This window comes from Narcine bancroftii, chromosome 9, assembly GCF_036971445.1.
Source record: "Narcine bancroftii isolate sNarBan1 chromosome 9, sNarBan1.hap1, whole genome shotgun sequence".
NCBI lineage: Eukaryota > Metazoa > Chordata > Chondrichthyes > Torpediniformes > Narcinidae > Narcine > Narcine bancroftii.
The window spans coordinates 110,785,707-110,810,503 of NC_091477.1; the positions used below are offsets into that span (position 1 = coordinate 110,785,707).

General features: G+C 41.6%; 1 protein-coding gene across 1 annotated transcript in view; it reads left to right on the top strand.

The window, feature by feature from the left end:
• Positions 1–24,797, top strand: part of LOC138743606 (collagen alpha-5(IV) chain-like) — a 138,334-nt gene that overhangs the window by 61,409 nt on the left and 52,128 nt on the right. The window contains exons 14-26 of the mRNA XM_069899121.1: positions 385–438; positions 2,607–2,666; positions 4,326–4,370; positions 4,603–4,656; positions 4,755–4,796; positions 6,461–6,548; positions 7,874–7,909; positions 10,035–10,190; positions 11,328–11,420; positions 12,261–12,344; positions 14,574–14,644; positions 15,813–16,001; positions 20,503–20,671. Of these exons, the coding sequence (XP_069755222.1) occupies positions 385–438; positions 2,607–2,666; positions 4,326–4,370; positions 4,603–4,656; positions 4,755–4,796; positions 6,461–6,548; positions 7,874–7,909; positions 10,035–10,190; positions 11,328–11,420; positions 12,261–12,344; positions 14,574–14,644; positions 15,813–16,001; positions 20,503–20,671 (1,141 nt within the window). The remainder of the gene's footprint in view (positions 1–384; positions 439–2,606; positions 2,667–4,325; positions 4,371–4,602; positions 4,657–4,754; positions 4,797–6,460; positions 6,549–7,873; positions 7,910–10,034; positions 10,191–11,327; positions 11,421–12,260; positions 12,345–14,573; positions 14,645–15,812; positions 16,002–20,502; positions 20,672–24,797) is intronic.

Genomic DNA, 24,797 nt, shown 5'->3' on the forward strand with positions numbered 1-24,797 from the left:
GGTGGTGCTGGCTGAACGGGTTAGTCCTGCACCCATTTTCTGATTCTGAGGTGAGAGCCAAAATCTGAGAGTGCTTCAGTGGCAGGAATCTCCAGCATAGACAACATAGAGACAGTAAGCTTGCATGTGTTTATATTAGTCTTTTTCTGGTTCCTAACAGTACAGGAAGTGATGACACAGATTTTCCTGAAATATATTAAGTTCTTCCATTGCCTCTCTTTCTTTACCTTGTTCCATTTTGCATGCTATCATTTTTGTATTGGTTAATTTGTGTTCTAGTTCATTGGTGGAAGCTGATTTAACTGTGTGAAAGAAAGGTATTCATCTGTATGCAGAATTAATTTGATATCAGCACATTTATGGTCAATCCACTTTCTTCAACAGGGCAGCCCTGGACCCCCGGGGGACCCGGGATTTCCTGGCTCCCCAGGTTTACCTGTGAGTAGAATTTGTGATTATTTCACAAAACCAACCAGTTGCTGAATGGTCCATGGTTACAGCCACTAACTCAGCAGCACACTAACTGGAGCTCAACTCAGCTATCCTCCTCCTGTCACAGTGAAAACATAGCAATCAATTCAACTAACAAGTCAGAAGTATTTTGTTTAAATCTGAAGTGCATATCAACACAATTGTTCAAAATGTTCCCAGCTCTGCTGTCAGTGTATGGTATGCTACTGCAAAAGGATTTTTGTTTAAAGTTTTAAATTTTAGACATACAGCCCTGTAACAAGCCCTTTCAAGCCCATGCCGCCCAATTACACCAACAACTCCAGTACATTTTTTTTGAAGGGTGGGAGGAAACCAGAGTCCCTGGGGAAAACCCACGCAGACATGGGGAGAAAGTGCCAACTCCTTACAGACAGGGCGGGATTCGAACCCTGGTCCCAATCACCAACACTGTGATGGCAGTTGCGCTAACTAACTCACCAACTGTGCTGCCCCATTTCTGACTCAAAATCTTAACAGCAGAGAGATGTCTTTCATCTGATAGGAACCTCGCCAATGTGAGAACAAGTGAAGCTTTGCAACTCTCCATGATTCTGGATTGTAGCAACACGTATAGACACGAGTCTGACCATGACCAGCCTGCCCTATCCAATCCGATGTTTTACTTCGGAAACAATAGCAAAAATAAACTTGATTCTCAAACTCCTCGGGACTTCACTCCTGAAGGTTACAGATTCCTTGGAGATAGCCTCCTGATCAATATGATTCTTTAAAGTTCTACTTCAAAGCATTACACTCTAATCCTGAATATTACAGATTCCTGGAAGTTCAATCCTGAAGATAACACTGAGGGATCATAGTCTGATGACTTCACTGGTATATGTAGCGTCTTTGAATTATTTTTTTTTAAACCTTAATATAGAGAGCAGACTCCTGCATTAAGGCAGGCATGTCTTAAATCCCTGACTGCTCTGGCATACCCAAACCAGGGCAGAAACACCAGCAGTTTAGACCAGCCATTCTAAATGGGGGCCGCAGAATATTAAGGGGGGGGGTCATGCCCTGAAATCATAATTTTTTTAATATATAGTTGGCAGGAAATCCTTTCTCATTTCCACAAAATTTGCCTTTCTACAATTTAGAAGGCACTATTCCCAGGAGATGGTTCACAGAGGAAGTTGTTGGATGAAGTTAAAAAGGTTGCCTGCCAGCCACCACTAACTGAAATGCTGTGATGGTCATTCCTTTACACTCTTCCAGAGTGATGTAACTAGTGGAACTCAGAATGGTAGGATGGTAAATTAAAAATATTAATAAGGAAGTGATCTCACTTCCTCATCAGCATTGCCAAATCTTTAATCTTGTTACCCATTTGCTCTTTATTCTTTGGTACCACCATTTGCATCGTGATGTCTTTGTCAATGTGAGTTGATCATCATATTTAATTTAGACTTGTGGCCATTTCTGCCCCCAAGTCAGTGCTGACCAACTTACACCCCATTAATCTACACCCCCAATACGATTCAAATGGTGGGAGGAAACCGGAGCCCCCAGAGAAAACCCATGCAGACATGGGAAGAGCGAACAAATTCCCCAGTAAGGGATTCGAACCCCAGTCCCGATTGCCGGCGCTGTAAAGATGTTATCTGATGCCAACTGTGGAGTGTGCAGATGCACCAAAATTCTTCCTTGCTGCAGCCAAGATGGTATGTAAGATGCTCGGTGGTATGGAGCTAGAGGGACTGCTCTAATTCAACAGATCGTGACATGGAGATAGTACCCAAAGAATATCTACACAAACTAACCAATTGTGGAAAGAATGTTCAAAACAATTTTCATGATTGAATAAAACAATTTAAAAACAGTCATAAAGTAACTCCTTATTATTTAATTCTTTTTGGTATCATAGATGTGATTGCTAAATTTATTGACCACTCATTAATGCTTATATCATTTAGTTATTTATTTCAGCTTATAGATCTTGTAGGAGTAAACAACAAAGTATTTTTATTTGTGAGGGTTAGGTTGTGGCTCTCAAAGGCGATTGACTGTTTTTTTTTTTGTTTTTTTTTAAATTTTTTATTTTTAGGCGATTGACTGTTAATGGCACTTCCACTGTTGAACAATAATAGGAGTCTTCCTTCTCTATGATATAGGGTGCCATAGTACCAGGATGGAAGGGAGATAAAGGAAATCAAGGAGATACAGGGGCAACGGTAGGACATGATTTCCAGAAATGGATCTAATTCCTTTTGATGAAGAACTCTGCACTCATTACCAAACACCTTGCCCTTCCATATTTGATACCGTTGGATTGTTGAGGCAACCAAAGGAAAGATGGGTTGTCAGAACAATTTAAACATCTCACTAGGATTTTACTCTGCACCAGAAATGCAGGCTTTCCCAATAGCACAGCAGATCATTCTCTCTCAAGAACTCATCTGATCCATTTTGAATGTGATTCATTCAGAAATTCACATTGGCCGATTATTTTTATTTCTTGTTGCCTTATGGCATCGAAGGAGGCAAACTGGCTCATTGGGTCTACACTAGGAGCAATCCAATGATGCCATTTCTCTGCCTGGTCACAGTAACCTGACCCAATAAAGCATGCACATCTGCCCCAACCATATTTCCCAGGATCCACCTTGACTAGGGGTAATTTGCAATAGCCAAATGAACCTGCCAATCCATGTGACTTTGGGATGTGGTGGGGGGGTGGGGGGAGGAAATCCGTAATACCCATCTAGTGGTATAGATACTACTGGCCGTGAGAGACAAGTCACTGGAGCTGTGAAATGGCTGCACTTTCTGCTACTAAATGTTGCCAATTGCATACTGATTTGCTCACTGAGAAGCTGTAATGTTCTGGACTCCCATATGAAAAAAGACCACATGCACTTGCTGGCCACCAGGCTACACTCTGCTGCTGGCCTTAGTGACGTGCCCTGGAGCATTCCCCATGTGACACCTGGTGTACTGGCTCCTGCGTCGATTTACAGAGCCAGACCGCCCCCATTCCGGAAACATTTCCCACAATTCCCACCTACCCACCCCTACCTGGATCAGATCAGTGGATCTTTCTCATGAGCCCTAACCTCAATGTGAGGCTTGAACCATGGGTGGAGTACTGACAAAAATCACCCTGAAACAAATGAGATGCCTCTGACACAGGGCATCACTGAACACTGATCTCATCCTTCTGAACCCAATTTAACTGTTATTGTCAATTTTGAAATGGCTCTACCAACTAGCTCTTAACATGTAATATTATACACTCCTCATTTGGCAGACACTATTAGCTCAATAAAACAAACATGATGTGATCTCTGCCTGGTCATCAGTAACCTGTTCTCTCACACATGCCCAATAAAGCATGCACATCTTCCCCAACCACTTTTCCCAGCATCCACCAAGACTAGGGGTAATTTGCAGTTGCCAATGAAGCTGCCAATCCACATGACCTGCTAATTGTTTCCTGTTATTCTAAAATTAAAGTTGATTAGAACGTTCTATGTTAGAACGCTACAGCGCAGAACAGGCCCTTCAACTCACGCTGTTGTGCTGACCTATACAAATCCTAAACCTTCCCTACCACATACCATAACCCTCTAATTTTCTTGCAGAGGTTTTCAATTAAAATGTTATTTCATTTTGAGTCATGTTCAAAACCTAGCCCAGCTGAATAATGTTGCTTTGTTCTACGTACAGTGTTCACCTCATGGCTTGCAGTAGTTTTTATTATTACTGTGAGATTGTTGAAACCAAATCTTTGTAACTTGCAATCCACAAATGCTTTTTTTTTAAAAAATCTCTCTTGTAAATCAGAGAATTGCAGACGGACTTAATTCAATTTTTGTTTAATTTATTTACAGGGAAAACCAGGTAAAGATGGAGCAACTGGACTGCAGGGGCCACAGGTTGGTCCCTCTTTCATTCACAGTAAAGTTAAAACCTTCATCTCTTCAGACTCTTTGAAGACCAGTTTGGCTTTAGTATTTAAAAATCCAGCAATTTCACAGTGTATTTATTTTCACTACCACACAACGTAATCACGACAACACATAAAGGTCAGGTTTACACTATCTATTAGCTGACCAAGAAGGAAATGACCCTCTTGTGAATTCTGATGTTGTATTTTCTGTGCCTCAGGGATTGAAAGGTGATCAAGGTTTCAGAGGGTTTCCTGGAAGACCTGGAAGGCCAGTAAGTTCTGTACTTTGTAACTAATTAACTGTTCATTAATTTTCATCTTAATAATCATCCAAATGATAATATTAATACTCAATATTATTTCACTGCAGGGACAGAAAGGAGAAATTGGTTTCCCAGGGCCTCCTGGTCCAGTGAGTACCACTTTTGATTTAAAATCTTGTGGGATAGTATTATACATTAATTTCAGAAATGGAATGAATTTGCACTGCTTCCTCCAAATTGAGACCAGAAAACAAAAGAAATTCCAAAGTTGCTACAGAACAATACACGGAATGCTGAAAATGTTTCCTGGCCAACTACTTTTTTGGAGAACTTTGAAGGAAAGTTTTGTTTTAAATCATAATGCACATATCACAGGTTGCCACGCTGTGACATTAGCCCTTGTATGAAATCCCTCTGCTGTTCTCTGATATCTTCAGTGGAGGGATAGATTTTTCACATTCGAGCTCAAATAAGATGAGCTGATAGCCTTTAATGTTTCCTGAATTTCAAATATTGGTCAAATTTAGTTTGAGACGAAGTGTTCTGATTTGGATTTGACAGGACACAAAATAGTTATGTTCAATGGACTTAAACAACTCAACCATTGATCGAAGGGACTGAGGGAGCATCAGATGCAGTCAGTGTGACTGAGAGGTGCTTTGCAAGCTTGTTCATCACAGATCCCATCAGTTTCTCTTGATCCAGGCATTTGTGTCATTGTGAATAAAGCATGTGTCAATGCAGGGAATACACAAAGTGATGGGTTAGCATTAACAAAGTAAACCAAAAACTTTCAGTACGACAGTTCTGTCACTTTGCTAAAGAGGAACTATTTGAGAATTGACATTTTGTGATTAGAAATAGTTAGCAACTTGCAAGGAGGACAAATTTAGAGCAGATTTTAGACAAATGATATTAATTCAGGTGCTGTGTGGTGGTTTTGAATGTTTGTTAGATGCATATAAATATTGTCCATCCTTAAGCATCCTCCTGTAAGATCTGAGGCAGGGTTGAACCTTCCAGTCCAAAACATAGTTTTTAGATCAACTCCCCAGAGGCATCGCCATCACTGTCAAAATATGGACAGTAGGAGTAAGATAAGGCCATTCAGCCCTTCGAGTCTGCTCCACCAATCTTGGCCAATCATATGATTTTAGTACCCTATTCCTGCTTTCTCGCCACACCCCTTGATCCCTTTAGCCAATAGAGCAACATCCAGCTTCCTTTTTGAATATCTCTAATGAACAGGCCTCGACAACTTTCTGTGACAGGGAATTCCACATTCATAATTCTCTGGGTGGAAAAGGTTTCTCCTCATCTCAGCCCTGAATGGTTTACCTGTGTTCCTTAAACTATGACCCTTGTTTGGGACTCCCACATTGTCAGGTCAGCAATATTCCTGTGGCCATTACATTGAATAAGAGCAAGCCGACTGCTGGACTAGATGACTAGAAGACACAAAAGATTACATTTCCAGAATGCAACCTTGCAATTTCCACCACCCCACACCAAACACCTCCAAAATATGCAATAACTCCTATAAATCACAATGGCCCAGCACAAATCATGGGAAATGTTTCAATTGGCCAGGCATTTTATATTTTGTATTCATATTGTTGGTAAGGGGCATTAAAATGCTGTGTCGGGTGCCTGAAAGGGCAGCAGGTACCTCCTGAACATCATCTTGATCTTATCTGCTGGCTTTATCTCAGGAAGGCATTCTAACTCTGATAGAAATCTGCTCCCATCTTTACATCCAATGTAATTTCGCTGCGTAATATTATGGTGACCTATTGCCTTTATATTTGTGCAGCAAGAAGAAGGAGATCATGAGCATTGTGTGAAGGGGGAGCGAGGGGATCCAGGATCTCTAGGACCGAAGGGGCAACCAGGGTTACAAGGTGATGATTATTAATGGTTTCCATTCTTCTACTGCTTGTGTCATGCTAGATTGTAGAAGATGCAGGTTTGAGGGATGCTCTGAGAGAAACATGTGGGAGTTTTCACATTCAGTTGATTTCTTCCTTTAGATGAGGGGTGAGCATCCTTTTTTTTAAATCTCACATTCCACGTTAAGTAATCCCTATGCTATAAGTGCCTTCTGATTAGTAAGGGATTGCTTGAGGTACTATGTAGTGGGAATGGAAGGTTGAGAATCACTGCTCTGGACCCAATTGTTACTGAGATATTTTGCTTGAGAAAAATTGTCATTGGCCTTTGGAGTTATGAAACCGTGCACAAAAAAGTCAATTAGATAAAATTAAAACAGTTGTTTTCAAACTTTTTTTTTCCACCCACCTACCACTTTAAGCTTTTTCTTTTCTTTCTTTGGCTTGGCTTCATGGACGAAGATTTATGGAGGGGTATGTCCACGTCTGCTGCAGGCTCGTTGGTGACCATACTAATCACAGACCACCTATGGCATAGGGATTACTTAAAGGTGGAATGTGAGTCTGTAATTTGGAAAGATGCCATTTTCCCGCCTTTCAAGTTATAGTGGGATTGGGGACTGAAGAGGTCATTGCTAAAGAGGGCAAAAAAAAAATTAGAGAATAACCAGGTAGTATAGTAATATAGTAATATAGTAAATCTCTTGGTGCCTGCCACATTGACCACCGCCAGTGGGCTGATAACGCCTCAAACCGTGCATCTTGGCGCCTCACAGTTTGGCGGGCAGCAACCTCCTTTGAAGAAGACCGCAGAGCCCACCTCACTGACAAAAGGCAAAGGAGGAAAAACCCAACACCCAACCCCAACCAACCAATTTTCCCTTGCAACCGCTGCAATCGTGTCTGCCTGTCCCGCATCGGACTTGTCAGCCACAAACGAGCCTGCAGCTGACGTGGACTTTTTACCCCCTCCATAAATCTTCGTCCGCGAAGCCAAGCCAAAGAAGTGAGTTACACACAAGGCAGCAACTGAGGCTCTTTGCCGTGTCTGATATCAGGGTTACAAAGTAGATGAAGTCAGGGCTGAAGATGAAAATGAGGGAGTAATAATGCCCAGAGCTAGCCTTGAATTGCAACCGAGGCAAGGGTGAGATTCTGCTACTGCATCTCCCTAAACTTAGAGGACTTTGGACACTTGTAAGCTGTTATTTTTTTTGTTCATTAAATTTAATCAAATGTAATTATTGGCTATTCAGAGAAGTTTCTCCTTTCTGTTTAATCACAGCAATCTTAACTTTGAATGCAGCTCAGTGACTCATTTATTTCCAACTCTACAGGTGCAAAAGGCTGGTTTGGCTTTCCAGGCAGACCAGGTAAGAGAAGGTGTTTTGTTCCCAAGTAAAGTTGGATACTGAATCTAACCAAAGCTTTTTGATTTCTGATAGTACTGGCAATATTCTTTAAACAACAAATCCGATAACAAACACGGAGGAGCCGTGTAAACTGCTTTGTAGAAAGGAATGAGAAAGAAGAAACACATTAGTAGGAAACACAGAATTATTGCCACATTTTTATGACAACATAGAGTAAGAGATGAGCGAAAGTCACATGACCACTCATGTTTTCTCTGCCGCGTCATGGCTAATCTTTTACTTCAGTGACACCTTCCTGCACTAACTACTATCCCTTGATTTCTGAAATATATAAAAATTGATCAATGTCTGCCTTAAGATATATTCCATGACCCTTCTCTTGAGTCGAGACCTCCAAAAGAGATTAGCTTCTCGGCGAAGAAGTTTTTGTTAGCTCAGTCCTAAATAGCTGTTCCCTCGTATGGAAGAATGAATTGTGATTTTGAACATCCCTGCTCCAAGAAACATCGGCACTGAACCTATCTTGTGAAGCCCTGTAAGGATTTTAAAATTCAACATACTACAGACGTTGGAAATACGAAAAAAAAACAAAATTGCTGAAAAATAAGGTTGCACATTCAGCTGAAAAAATGGTTCAGATTGAAAACTGTCCATCGGACTTCGTATTGAAACATTCGCACTGTTTCTGTCTTCGTGGATGCTGCCCGGCCTGCTGAGTGATCCTGCAAGAAATTTTTGAAATCACAGTGTCTTCTCAACTTAAAAGAGTAGAGACCCATTCTGCTTTATCTCTTCATGATAAACACACCATCCCATGAAACAATCTGGTGAGCCAGATTGAAAATATATCCTTCCTTCAATTGGCAGAGCAAACCTGCAAACAGTACTTCAGGTGAAGTCTCACTTGGGCTTTATACAATTGCAGTCAGACATCTTTACTTTTGCATCTGAATCCTCTTACAATCATGGACAATGAACTTATTGCCTTACTGTCCACTTGCAAGATGTCCATATTTAGTGGTTCTTGTGTCAGGACACCCAGGTCTCTCTGAACTACCATCACTTTTCAATCTCTCGCCACTTAAAAATTTTCTGTTGCTTAACCAGAGTTGAGCATTTCTGAATAAAATTTTTCTGTTTGGTACTTTTAATCTGTATCAAAGTAGCAAAGTCTAGAGTTTAATGAAATGTCTCTGTAGCAGTTCTGATGCAGGGCCTTAAACCAAAACATCGATTGCTTCTTTCTTTCCAAAAGTAGTGCCTGGCCCACTCACTTTCTTGAGCAGTTTTTTTTTTCTTGCTCCAGATTCCAGCATCTGTAGTCGCTTGTGTCTCCATAACATAAGACAATTACTTTATAAAAGAAAATACAGTGGAAGAAGGCAATGTTCTTGATCGTATATCCATTCACTGATCAACATGGCTCAGTTCTAAAGCAATAGACCAAATCTGCTTTCAAATTTCTAACTGCAGTGGGATGTGACTTTATTTTCACAATCATGTTTAATCTCTATTTTCCCTCCCTGAGATGCATAATATATTTTCATCATTTTATATTGAATTTGCTGCAATTGATGTATAACTTAAATGATTTTTCTCATCCAGACTGTTTCGATGAAAAGACATTACTTTGTAACTTAAGATAGAAAGGGCATCTGATTCCCTGTGAATGGGAGCCGACAGCAATGTGGTCTTTGATATTTTAGCAGGTCAGAAAATTGAACACCCACCACTTTTCACTCACCACCTGACACGTCTGATCACCTTCATCATCCTTCTGGAAATCATTCTGTCCACTTCTATTAGTAGTCAGCTCCTGGGTGCTGGAATGCTAACATTTTCATGTTTGTCCCAGTTTTTAAAAAAAAAACTTTCTTCAAAAAAAAGAGTTAATTTAATTGAAACATCTCTAACTCACAGGAGAGATGGTGAGAAAGTTTCTCTGTCTGGCAGTTAAATATTTTTAATTTTAACATTGAAGAATAAATAATCCATGCTGTGTTGTGGAATTATATGCCTGTTATTCATCTTCTTTGGAGAGGTGAATGGTCTTGATAGGAAACGCAGTATAATGTTAAAGGGAACGCTTCAAGTTAACATGTGGGGTATCCCCAAATTTCTTTAGGAATCTCCAGACGAGGACCTCCGGGCCAGCCTGGTTATCCTGGACAGAGAGGCCTGAAAGGGAATAAAGGTGACCCTGGGAAGATTTCTCAAGGTCCTCCAGGTCGTCGAGGCCTCCCAGGTCCCCCAGGCCCTCTTGGTTCTCTGGGCCCACCAGGTACAATATTTGTATTCCTATCTGTTTCATTTGAACACGTTTACAGGGCTCTGCCATTGTGTGTTGCTAATTGGGACACTGCTTTCTGTTTTGAAAGATAAAATTGATTTGAGTTAATTTACAAATGTTAATAAAGCCTTTTAATGCCCTCTCCTTCTCCTACTTCATCTCTGGAAGGGCAGTTGCTCTTGGTCGATCTTCACCTATGGTGCAGGTTCCCGAATATTTCCCTGTTGTCCAACTGCATTGTCTTCACTGTATAATTAACATTATTATCCACCGAACCTGGCGCACACTCATTCACTCCACTTCTCCCAGCTGCAATGTTTACACTTTCCCTCACGTTACCACCCTCTCACATTTGATGGCCTGCAAACCTCTCCCGTTTCTCATTTGGGTATCTGTGGTGAAACTACAATTGTATATGTAAATGACATGACCTTTTCTGTTTGATCCTGCTCTCACTGGCCAGCTCGTGACTTCTCCCCTTTATCCCCCATAAAGGCCCCCAGTTCGAGTCCGGTTCAGGGTGAGCCAGGAACACAAGGGAAGCTGTCCACCTCTATTGCTCACAAAACCCTTCCGTTCCGATAACTTCAGTCTTTGCGTAATTGATCGTTCATCTGTATCGACAATTGATTTGTTTATGTAATTTCCCTTGCACTGTTCCAGATCTCAAACTCGATTAGCTGACTCACATTCTGGCAGGGGTAGTATGGGTGAAGGATCACAATTTAAGCTGAGTTCATTGCTGAGGAGGACAAGAAGTGAAATGGGTTTACATTTCCTTCCCTCTGTAGATGGCATGAAACATCTTTCTCTTTTACAATATTTTTATATAATAATACATGCAAAAAAAAATGGATGCATAACACTGATACAGCTGTAACACAGTAATAGAATTTTGTTTACCATGATTGTTTCAAAAGAAAAAGGAAAAAAAAAATACGATTACATAAAATCCAAACCCTAAACCATTGCAAAGTCGCATGGGAATATAAAGATAAAGTACAGTACTAGTAAAAATAAGAAGAAATGCAAATCCACTAGAATCAGAGATTACCCAATTATTATTCCCAGTAAAGGATGTGGCAGTAATTCATGAGGGCATGAAACATTCTGGGTAAACTTTTTCAGGTGAAATTCACCATATAAAGGGTGATCCAGGAGTTCCAGGACCTCCAGGAGCAAAGGGTATTGTCGGCTTGCATGGCCCAAGAGGATCCAAAGGTACGGACTGTGCATCGAGCTGTATTTATTGCCATTTTAGGCACAATGTAAGATGGAGCAGCAAACAGTGATGAAATGCATCTCTAATTTGAAACTCCATCATGCGGCATTTACATTTTTATCACTCACTATTCACTTACTGTTGAATACATAATGTAATGAGGTTAAAAAGTTCCATTGTTAATCACAAAAAGAACTGAGTGGATGTGGTTGAATTTATAGAGTCAGTAAGCCTGTTGGAAAGTGGCTGTAGAATGGTCTCAGAGAACAGGAAGGTGGGGTCAGATGATGATCACGGAAGGTCTCAATGTTGTTGTGTGCACCCTGGTAGATACCACTGACTGCCTTAATTGTATTAAATGTACTTGAGAGGATAATGCTTGTGGGGAGGGAGGGGGGGGGCAATGGAGTATCGAATGCTGGAGCAGTTGGTAAAATTTCAGAAGTGAATTGATTGGTGATCTTTTTCAATTTCGTAAAACATGCAGGAAATCCTTCTTGCATTCCTGCCCAAAAGCAGGGGCGCAGAAGCAGATACATCATTGGAATAAAGTCTTTGCGGCTGCTTTTGGCTGCTGTTTCCAGAGTTTGAAAAATATGGCTTAGAAATAGAGTGACTTTTCAAATGAAGGCGAGAATATTTTTAAAAAATATTTAAAAATAAATAACTAACCTGCTTGCTGTAAGAATTTTTTTTCCATTCCTCATCTTGCCTCCAGTGAAACTGGATGTGGGTGGGTTTAGTTCCTGAATGGATCTTTGCATTTTAACCTCCAGCACAATCCCAATTCACTTGTTCTTTTGGAAGTAAAATTCAGCTCGGTGATTGTATGATTACAGGTGAAAAAGGTGAATCCTGTGATATGTGCAAAGGAGTTCCAGAACCTGGCCCTCCTGGTCTACCAGGTCTCCCTGGAAAACCAGGTAAATCATTCATTGATACTTGTCATGTGTTAGGGTGACATGGTTGGCCTAGTGGTTAGCACAATGCCTTTACAGTGCCAGTGATCAGAACCGGAGTTCGAATCCCCCGCTGTCTGTAAGGAATTTGCACATTCTCCCTGTGTCTTGTTAGGTCTGCTTTGTTCATGAATGAGTGAGACAAACACCAGACTGAGTCGAAATCAGGGTTCTTTGTTCTTTATTACCGGATTGTAACACTTGCGACTAACAATGTTAGTCGGAGAATGCATTCTGCCGTTATCAGCAAAATGGTGATTTTTTATACCCTTGGATACATGCTTAGAACATCATCATATCATTACTTGTCCAATGACTAAAACTGTTGCTATCCTTTCCCTGCTAGCTTCCTGCCTCTCAATCCATCAATGTCTCTCTTATCTTGTAAGTACAAGGATGCATTCACATCTTGTTACAGCCCTGTACAGGGTAACTCCTTACACATTCCCATCTCATGATGTTTTACCTTACAGTCTGCATGGGTTTTCCCCCAGGTGCGTAGGTTAATTGGGCGACATGGAGGAATGGGCCGAAATGGCCTGTTACTGTGCTGCATGTCTAAATTTTTAAAAATTAAAATGTAAATACCTTGACCTTCACACAAGATTGCTGCTTATATACGGTGCTTTGGCTCCAACAAAATATATCCCAATTACCCAATTCTGCATCACAATGTTCTCAAATGGGAAAAGCTTTGATGCAAAATTGAAATATAAAGATGGACTTCCAAATTTCTTAGTCCCATTCTCCTCTTTGGAAGCATTAGCTAGAAGTGACAGACTGTATTGAGTCGATTTTGCATTAGGGTTTAAGATTAAAGAAATATTGCAATTTTAGAAGAGAAACATGAAGGAAACAGAATGTCTATGATCACTGCTATTTTGTTAAGGAAACTTGTAATAATGGAGTAAAAGATTAAGACTATAAGGCACAGTAGCAGAAATAGGCTATTCAGCCTATCGAGTCTGCCCTACCATTTCAAAATGAGCTGACCTATTTTCCCACTAGGTCTCACTGCCCAGCCTTCTCCCCATAACCTTTGATGCCCTGGCTGATCAGGAACCTGTAAATCGCTGACATAAATATGCCCAATGACTTGGCTTCAGCAATTGCCTGTGGCAATAAATTTCACAGATTTACCACCCTTTGGCTCTAGAAAATCCTGCACATCTCTGTTCCAAGCGGATTCCTTCAATCCTAAACTTTTTCCCCTCTCGTTCTGGCTCTCCCACCATGGGAAATAACCTTTCTCCATCTACTTGGTCCATGTCTTTCAACACTTGAACTATTTTAATGAGATTTCCCCCCCCCACCCCATTCTCCTAAATTACAACCAATCAGACCAAGAGCTGATAAATGCTCCTCATATGAGAATTGTTTAATTCCCAGAATCATTCACAAGGACCCCTTTCAAGCACATCCTTTCTTAAATGGAGCACAAAACTGCTTGCAGTATTCCAAGTGAGGTCTCACCAGTGTTTTATAAAGCCTCATCATCACATCCCTTCTCTTATGTTCTATTTCTTTTGAAATGAAAGCAAGCATCAAATTTGCCTTCTTCACCACCAACCCAACATACAAGTTTACCTTCAGCCTATCCTGCTCGAGGACACCAAAGCATAAAGACAAAAATGTATTTTGCATTCCCATCTGAACAAACTTGGAGGGCATCTTTGAATTTTGAAGGTGATTAAATGTTGAAGCAACAGATGTGAGAGGCTAAATATGTAGTGGTTTGGTCTAGTTCTATCCATTCTGGGAGAATTGAGAGAAAATGAATGAATGCAAGCATGAAGGAAGGTTCTGATGGGATGGGCATTACCCAGAGAAAGAAGTGGAAATGCCAGTGGCGCTAAGATGATGGTAAGAAATGCTTGAAAGTATTGTAGGACATGTGAGTAAAAATAAAGGAAAACAAGAGTGATGGGAAATAAACTATTGGGGATTGAAAGCCACATTTTCCTTACAACCATGGCTATGAGAACAATCTTCCTATCAATTCCCTCACAAAAATTGGAAGTTAAAGGCAGAAGATGACTCCAATGAGTCATGTCATGAATGTCCCAGGATGGTTTTTTTCATTGGTGTTCATTATCTTAATGATTTCCAATGGCAGGACACTTTGAATAAGTTGAGCAATTTCCATGGTGTCATTGACTTTGTCACATGCCCCCTGTGTTGTTTCTACTTCAGGTAGGAATGCTTCACCAGGCCCAAAGGGGAGTCCTGGTCTTCTTGGTGAAAATGGAAGGACTGGTTTCCCGGTAAGATACTTTTATTAGTTTTCCTCTCATCTTTCCCTTTGGCTCCTGTAGACCAAAAGTCAGGCCTGAGGAGAGCACTCTGTGTGGAGACAGTTGATAGGAATGGCTTCAGAAGACACCTAGTTTTAACTCTCTTCTGCCCCATTGTCTCCATTGCTTTCAATGTGGCCATTAGCTACAAGGTTTGTAGAGGAACCCTTCATTATCAGTGACAAAGGTATAATTGAAAATAAATTGAATTGTTTCATGTCACTTGTACCCAGTTACATTGAAAAACATTTGTTTTGTTTTGTTGAATGACAACATTGTCTGACTGGTTTAATGCAACCTAGATTGTATACCTAAAATGGATGAGGGGGGGGTGGGGGGGTGGCTTGGGAGGAGGGGGGGGGGGAGAAAAAGTCACTGTATATGTGTGAAAAAGAAAAAGTGTATATCATGGCTAATGTGATTTATGGTGTGAAAAATAAAAAATTTAAAAAAAAAGAAAAACATTTGTTTTGCACGCTATCCAAGCAAGTCAACTCATATTTAAGTATAGGGAGGTAGTGCAATAATAAACTAAAGTTCTGGGTACAGTATTTCAAAAAGTCAAGGGTGCAGGCTGCAGAGAAACATACTGTTAAAACAGTGCTGGGCCATCATCTTTTACCATGGGTTGGGGGGGGGGGGGTCCATTTAAGATTCTGATAAGGAAGAAACTGTCTTTGAATCTGGATGTTTGTGTTTTCAAGCTCATATCTTCTGTATGACTGAAGGGGGGAGAAGTGTGAGTGACAGGGGGGCATAGCTCTTTTAGTATGTTTTAAGCTTTTCTCAAGAAAGTGGAGCATGCAGTATTCAGAGGATATGTTAAGCCATCTTAATATCTGGGAACAATGATAAAGTAAGTAACTTGTCACTCATCCATTTCCTTATAACCAACTTAATCTATACCCTACTGGTAAAAAATGGCTCTTAACAAAAGTTGCTTCTTGACAACAACCCTTCGATAAGACACATTTCCCCATTCTGTCATAAAATTGAAAACCTAAATTCGGCAGAAAAAAATAAAAAGAAAGTTTGCAATTTGTTTCCCCAACCAAACAAAAAAGCCATGAACGAAATCTATTTTTTCCCCCAGTCTTCATTTAATTGATTTAATTTTGTTCCAATCAAAATATTCCAGGGTTCTCCGGGGCCTTCGGGTCTTAAAGGATTTCCAGGACCAAAGGGCTATGGAAGGATCGATGGTAAACAAGGTTTAAAAGGAGACAAGGGTGATCTGGGTATCACTGGAAACATTGGAAGACCAGGAGTCGATGGAAGACTTGGTCAAGCAGGCCCGCAGGGACCCCGAGGAATCAAGGGTGACCCAGTCAGTACTTCCAACATATCACTTGTTTTTTACCATTTGCTCACCTTTTCCTCTCAATTTCCTCTGAGGAAGGGAAAGGGGCTCGTGGACTGATATTAGGGCAGCACATTGGCAATACTGATAGAAATTCCTCACAGCAGCGGAGGCCTGATCTCAGGTGCTACCTGCGTTGAGTTGGCACATTCTCCCTATTACCATATTTGTTTCCACCTAGCTCCTAAAGACGAGGGTTGGTAGGTCAGTTGGCCACTGTAAATTCTATCTAGTGAGCAAGTGGATGGTGAAATCCAGGAAAATGCGGGGAGAGGAAGAATGGAATCATTGTAGAAGTAGAGTGTATTTAAGTGGTTGATCAGTGGTATGGACTCAAAAGGCCTGTTTCCAACCATATCCTCCCTCAGCATCCAGCCATCCTTCCCTGGAAATTCTCACACTTCCTGCAGTCCATTTTGCAAAACTTCGAAGTTCATCTCTGCTCAAGTCTGGAAATTGTGCTGTTCTGGATTCTGTCCCCATTTCCTCTCCAAGCTCCTCTTGGCCATGAGGACCCAATTTCTACTAAGCTACCACAGCCAGCTTCTTCTCTTGGCCACTGCATCGACTTTAGTGAGAAGGGTTTTCCACCCGTTTTATGACTATAAAAAACAGGAGCAGGAGTCGACCATCCAGCTGTCGAGCCTGCTCCACCATTCATTGAGGTAATGACTGATCTGATGAGAGGCTTTGCTCCTCCTACCTGACCTTTTCCCATATCCCTCAATTCCCCTACTATGAAAAAAATAATCCAACCTTTTCTTAAATATATTTACTGAGGTAGCCTCTACTGCTTGAATGGGCACTGAATTGATAGATTCACCATCCTCTGAGAAAAGCAGTTCTTCTTAATCTCCGACCTAAATCTACTACCCTGAATCTTGAGGCTAATACCCCTGGTTTTGGGCTGCCCCACCACGGAAGCAAGTTATCTACCTCTATTTTATCTATGCCTTTCATAATCTTATTTGTTTCTATAAGATCCCCTTTCATTCTTCTAAATTCCAGCGAGTATAGTCCCAGGTGGCTCAATCTCTCCTCGTACGCTACATGAACGTTGTAAAATTCAAACAAACCATATAACCTTTTTTGAGTCTATGAAAATTAAAATATTCAAAAAAAAATCTCATAGGCTAACCCCCTCATCACTGAAATCAACATCGTGAACCTCCTCTGCACCGGCTCCCAAGCTAGTACATTCTTCCTCAAGAAAGGAGACCAGAACTGCACACAGTACTTAAGATGCGGCTTGTCCAGTACTTTGTACAGTTGTAGCATAACCTCTCTGCTCCTAAACTCAATCCCTCATTGTCATATGGTCCCCAGATGGAACCTCCCTCAAAGTCATCACCATCTTTTCTGGTGCAATTTCTTTCAAAGCTTCTGATTTACTTTTTCTCACCTGCCATGGTTCAAAACACATTTTTGTCGAAATGATACAAGATGGCCTGTGTGATTATCAAATAACCTGATGATCCCTCCTCATTCTCCTGGACCTGACTGAAGTCCTTACTCAATTGACTGAACCATCTCCAAGTCATGAGGTGCTCTATTCTTCTCCATCCAGTCAGGGGCAGATAGTCACTTGAAGTGGCTTCTGCTCAAGCTGAAATGGCAGCAATTCCAACGATACCACCAGCACCCAGCCATTGAAATCCAAGGCCCAGACTTGCTTGGAGTCAGAAGGGTGGAAATTACTAACCGATTGGGGAGGTTGCGCTGTCAATTGACTTGCCATCCAGTCCATCAGTGTGGCCCAGTCTTGCTTGGACTTTCCAGCTTTACACTAGAGAATCATCAAAAATCTGGACTGAAGCAAATATATGTGAGAATAGGATCCAAGGACCAATTCGTCAGCTTGAATGAGTATTTAGGAGGTAACAGAGTAGGTAAATAAATATTTTTAGAAAATGATGCTTTAATGTATTATTAGTAATGATTAATGTATTTACGCACGATGTGATTTGTGTTAACTTTTGTTCTGGCTGAAGAGTTAGCATAGTGGTTAACTCAACGCTGTTACAGCACCAGCAATTGGGACTGGGGTTCGAATCCCACGCCGTCTGAAGAGTTTGTACATTCTCCCCATGTCTGCATTGGTTTCCTCTGGGTGCTCCAGTTTCCTCCCACCCTTCAAAACAATTGAGTGTAATTGGGACTCATGGGCTTGTGGACCGAAAGGGCCTCTCACTGTGCTGTATGTCTAAATTTAAATTTATAAAGTTCCATTTATCAGCTCATTAAAGTAGTGGTTAGCGAAACACTGTTACAGCTCCAGCGACAGGGGTTCGAATCCGGCGCTGTCTGTAAGGAGCTTGTATGTTCTCCCATGTCTGCGTAAGTTTCCTCTGAATGGTCTAGTTTCAGAATCAGAATTTATTGCCATGAATGTATCATGAAATTCGTTGCTTTGAGGCAGCATCAATAGTGCAAACATTTATATAAACCACATTACAAAATAGCGCAAGAAAAAAAATAAAGTAAGGGAATGAGAATGGTTCATTGTTCATTCACAAATCTGATGGCAGAGGGAAATAAGTTGTCCTTGCGCTGCTGAGTGTCCATCTTCAGGCTCCTGTACCTTCCCGATGGGAGCAGAGTGACAAGGGCATGGCCTGTGTGGTGGGGGACCTTGAGGATAGAAGCTGCTATCTTACGACATCGTAGATGTCCTCAATTAAGTAAAGTCTAGTGTCTGATGTCACAGGCCGAGTTAACAATGCTCTGAAGTTTTTTCTTGTCCTGAGCATTGGCACCTCCATACGAGACTGAGATGCCACCAGCCAGAATGCTCTCCATGTATATGTGTATGTTTCCTTGAGGTTTCCTCCCTCCTCTCAAAATATTACAGGGGCAGCATGGGCTCATGGGCCAGAAGGGCCTGTTCACGCTGTATGTCTAAATTTAAATCACTGTCATTATGTTCAACCTGCAATTTGCTTTGACCATTTGCTCACTAGTCACCTCTATCCCTCTGAGAAGGGACAATGGGCAGAGATAAAGAAATCTGACCATCGTCCCTTCCAGGATGCGGAGGCTGGAAAGCTGGGCTCTCCATATCGAGCTCAGGTACACAAAGGTGTGGATAATGATTCAGGATTGGCACCTCCTACCCCTGTCCTATATCGGTCTCATCAGTCACCTCCCAATCCACAGAACTGGAGTGAAGGCAGGTCATTGTTGACTCCAATGGACCATGTAAGAAGAAGAAAAAGAACTGAAGGACTAGATACAAATTGTATGTGTGCAGTCAGCATAGCAACATATAGAATTCCCCTGGAGTCAACATTTGAATGCAGGGGTGGAGCGAGACATCTTGCAACCAAGTTCCATCAGATTCTATATTCCCACAGTGCAGCACCTAGGGGCAGAAGCTTGGTACATGCTGCCATGTGCACTGCAGCTAGCAGGTGATTTCTGAGGAAGCTCTGGTCAGCTGTCATCGTGATAGCGCCTATTTCTGCCGATGGAAAATGAGGTGAATTCACAGAATAAGTGGCATAGACCTTCACCAGGGCAAAGGGAGCAAAGGAGAAATATTGCAGAGAATGATTTCAAAATCATTGCTTACCATTAGAGAACTTTACAGCCCAGCACAGGCCCTTCAGCCCACGATGTTGTGCAGACTTCTGTCAACCTACTCCACAACAATCTAATCCTTCTCAACCTCATACCCATAACCCTCTATTTTTCTTGCACCCATGTGACTGTCTAAGAGTCTTTTGAATGTTCCTATTGTACCAGCCTCCACCACCTCCCCCAGCAATGCATTCCAGGCACCCACCATTCTGAGTAAATTGCCATGTCCTTTAAAGGTATTTCTCTGTAAGCCCTTCCATTGCGTGCTTAGCTGGGATGCAGCATCCTGCTGCAGAGTTGAGGTTCTGTTGCCTATAATTTAACATTTAAGTCTAGCATAATTCCAAATCCTGGAAATACGGGTCCATTCAACATCAGCAGCAAGTTGCCCACATCTTTCATGATTTAAGTGGCTATGAGAGGCAAAGAAGAGGGATGCCCACTGAGGCTCTTGCCATTGCTTGTGTTTCAATGCACTTTATCCGTGGTGGGTCAAGAGGCTGGGAGTTTAATTGAACTGTTTAAGCATTGCAGTTCAAGAACAATGTTGGATGAGCTGTATATGCATTGTCTACATTCCCAAAGATGAATCTCTAAAATACAGTAAAACACCTGGTATCCAGATGCCCGATAAGTGTATTTTCTGGTTGCCTGTGATTACGAGTTGTATGATTGGTGAACTGATGGTGAGGCGTGCCAATTTTAAATGTGTTTTTAACCTATTTTCTTCAGGGATTGAATTCCTGGTAAGAGAGGTTTTACTGTACCATGTTTAACACAAATGTTCATACCCTTGCAGTTAGGATTCTGCACTGCGTAGCAGCAACGGCTCTACATTTTGCACTATTTAAACATGAAGTAGATTGACATTTGATTAATTTATTTGCAGATGCTATTTCCACCCTGGGGTGAGGTGGGTCCTCCTGGACCCCCTGGAGGCCCTGGTATCCGGGGACCTATGGGTGCCCCAGGGCCACCAGGAATTGGACCTACAGGTGCACCAGGTCTCAAAGGCAACCCTGGAAAACTTGGCTTCCCTGGAAGTAAGGGTCTCCCAGGTATGTATGATGGTTTGGAATTGACATGAGTTTAATTTTTTTTTTGCACCAATTTAAATTCCAAACAGAATCTTAAGCTACGTATCTCCCTGCAGTAATTATTTGAATGATTAGGATTTTTGAGTGAAGCTTTTAATGAGGCTATGTAAAGCCTCTATAGGGCACTGGTGAGACCTCATTTGGAGTGCTGTGTGCAGTTTTGGGCCGCCTATCTTAGAAAGGATGTGATGTTGTTGGAGAGGGTACAGAGGAGATTTACTAGGATGATTCCCGGAATGAAGGCTAATGTAAGAGGAGCGTTTGGCAGCTCTTGGGTTGTATTCATTGGAGTATAGGAGAATGAGAGGAGATCTCATAGAGGCATTTCATATTTTGAAAGGTTTAGTTAGGGTGGATGCGGGTAAGATGTTTCCCTTGGTGGGTGAATCAAGGACAAGGGGTCATAGCTGAAAATTAGAGGTTATCCATATAAAACAGAGATTAGAAAGAACTTCTTTAGCCAGAGGGTCGTGGATCTGTGGAACTCACTGCCGCATACAGCAGTGGAAGCCAGATCACTGGGAGTATTTAAACAAGAAATAGACAAGTATCTCATTAGTGAGGACGTCAAGGGATATGGGGTAAAGGCCGGAAATTGGAACTAGTGTAGCGTAGCTTAATGTAGATTTACGGAACAGACTCAATGGGCCTAGTGGCCTGCTTCTGTTCCTTTGTCTTGTGAATTACTTTGTATTCCACTTCAATTTATTATATACATTTCAATTTATAACAACTGTCAAATAATCAATGATCATGATGAGTTTATTCTCATATATATTGTACAATGTACATATGAACTGAAATTCTTACTTGCTGAAGCTGTATGGGTACTTGTAACGAAAAGCTTATAATGGTAAGCTAATTAAAATAAATTAAAAAGACAATACATGAGATAAATAATAAATATTCACAGAAATCCTAGTGCAAAAACAAGACTTACCATAAAGCAAACAGATTAGCATTCCAAGGGGAGGTTCCTGATGTGAGAGGCGCATGTTTTCTATACCTTCTGCCTGATGTGAGATGAGATTGTGATCAGGATGTTGGAGGTCCTTTATGATGATGGCTGCCAGGACTATGTGACAGGACTGGGAATTTCAAGCAACTAATTTAAAGAGGGTAATTTTCTTGACCTATCTCCATTTGCAAAGTTAAGGAAAGAGAGAGAGTTCAAATTTATTGTCAAAGTTCATACATGACATCACATAACACCCTGAGATTCTTGTTCCTGTGGGCCAGGCAGAATTTCTATTTATTGGTAACTGTAAGCTGTACTCAAGAAAGTTATATATATATATACAAAAGAGAGAAATGTAAGCAAAGAAATAAATGTAAACAAACTGCAATACAGAAAATAAATATTCAGCAATAAATAATGTGCAAAATAAGAATCTTTAAATGAGTCTCTGATTGACTGTTACTTTGAAGTCAGATGGTAGAGGGGTAGCAACTGTTCTTGAACCTGATAGTACAAATCTTGTGGCACCTATGCCTCTGTCTTGATAGCAGCAGGGGGAACAGACCATATGCTGGGTGCTGTGGATCCTTGGTGATTGCTGCTGCTCTCTGATCCATGTAACAACTGTCAAATAATCAATGATCATGATGAGTTTATTCTCATATATATTGTACAATGTACATATGAACTGAAATTCTTACTTGCTGAAGCTGTATGGGTACTTGTAACGAAAAGATTATAATGGTAAGCTACTTAAAATAAATTAAAAAGACAATACAATACAGCAGTGATCCATGTAGATTTTCTCGATGGTGGGGAGCTTTTTTCCTGTTATATACTGGGCTGTGTCCACTACCTTTTGCAGGGCTTTCCACTCAGAAGTATCGGTGCCCTCATACCAGGTCAGCATATTTTCCACTACACACTTGCAGGATTTTGCCAAGGTTTTTGATGTGGTACCGAACCTCTGCAAACTCCTAATGAAGTAGAGGCGTTGACGTGCTTTCTTCACAATGCCATTAGCATGTTGGGTCCAGGAAAGATCCTCCAAGATGGTGACTCACCCTCTCATTCCCTCAATAATCACTGGATTGTACACCTCTGGTTTTCCCTTCCAAAAGTCTACAATCAGTTTCTTGGTTTTGATGACATTGAGGGCAAGGTTGCTGTTGGTGGACCACCCAGCCAAGTTTTCAATCTCCCTCCTGCATCCTGACCCATCACCCCTTTTGATACAGTGGTAGCATCATCAGAAAATTTATGAATGGTGTTGTCGAACCGAGCCCCACAGATATAGGTGTGCAATCGAGTCAAGCAGGATGCTAAGTATGTAACCCTGTGGGACTCCTGGTGCTGCATCTCCTCTGCCTTGACACAGTCGATGAATATCTGAGATGTCATTGGTGGCTCCAAGGTCATGGCTCTTCCTCTTTCTCCCTTTCTACTTTGCTGGAAGACAGGGCCATGTTAATTGACGGCTACAGAGCTTTGTCCCCAGTGCCTAGCAGGTCGTGTGAATTAGCAGGAGCACAGGTCCTCTCCAACATGGGGATTTAGGGGCAGCAGTAAACCCTGAACCGTAATTGTGTAGAGCCTCAAGTAACATACATTTTGGTTCATCCTTGCACTTGTAGCAGTGAAGGAAAATTGGGCATTTTCACCTGAAGAGTTACCAGCACGTGCTGCCTGCAATGTTACAGCACCTCCCCTCTTTAGAACATGACTGCTAACCATTAAGCTTCACATTCAACAAAAGTGCCAGGTTTGTTCCCTGCTTGTCTGAATTGGCCTCTATTGAGACGCTTCATCCTCCTCAGGAATGCAGTCAGGTATTCCTGATGACCACCAGTGAATATAGTTAGTGTGGAAGTGCAAGTGTGTGGATGTTAAATGGGAATCATATTATCCCTCACCACAATTATCAAGAGCTTCTGACAATAACTCTCTTGTCTCACCCTTGAAATATTTTTGGCCTGGACTAGGTAGCAAATGGACTTCAATAATCATGTATCTATATCTCAGTGGGCATTCATGAGACTGAGGATGACTTGAACCATTTTTGTGGGTTCTAAGGTAGGGTTATGAGTTCAACACGGGAGGTGTAGACGTCCACAAATAGGACCAGAGGTGACCAAGAGGGGTGTGTTTGTATTGTGGGGGGGGGAGTGAGCACTTTCGGTCTGCCATGTAGGACCTCAATATTCGCAACCAGGAGCTCCTTCATCACCTTGAATGGTCATGGGATAGGGATTCCCAGGGGTCAGAGGGGATGTTGCATTTCTTCATGAAGCTTTGAGCTCATTCATCAGTCTTTTCCTTTGCCTTGTGATCTCTTCCCATGACAGAGTTTGTAATTTAGTGGGTGTTCTGGGGGGCTGGATGTGCAAGCAAGGTGATCTTCCAAGGCCAAGGCCTCGATAAGGGAGGTAAAAGCATACAGAAATGCTGGAGGAACTCAGAAGGACTCACAGTGTCCATAAAAAGCAAAGACATATTACTAATATTTTGGACAATGGTGGGGGGCGGTATGTTGGCCTGGGAGAGGACACTAATGTGGATGTCTTCCTTCCTGTGGATTTGGAGGATTTTATTGAGACAGTTTTGGAAGCATTTTGCTGGGGTCTTGAGGTGTGATGTTCACCATTCAGGACCCTAAATCATATTGTGGGGCAAAGATCACTGCTGACTGTGTGAACATGAGCTTTATGCCAGCTGAGAGATTTTGATCTGCAAATACCACCAACCCCCCCCCACCTCCCTCCTCCCACTTCCCATCAATTGCTCAAAAGACGATTGAAGAGAAACCAATAGGCTTTTATTTATTTAAGAACACAAGCACATCCATACTGTTCAGTTGTCCTACACTGAGCTGCAGGGGGCTGTGGTACAGTCACCTTTATACAGCAGCCTGTGGGGAGGGGCCACAGGTACAACTGGCCAATAGGTGCACCTGACCAGACAATTATACGTAACAATGGTTTACCACACCCTAATCAACCAAAGGTTGTGCGGATCCATAGAAGGCTAACGCTAACTGTAGAGGGGGGAAAAAATTCATTTAAAAAAGATGAACTCTGTTTCTTCTCAGCTGATCGAAGGTAACTTTGAACAGTCATGGTGTTGCTTCAA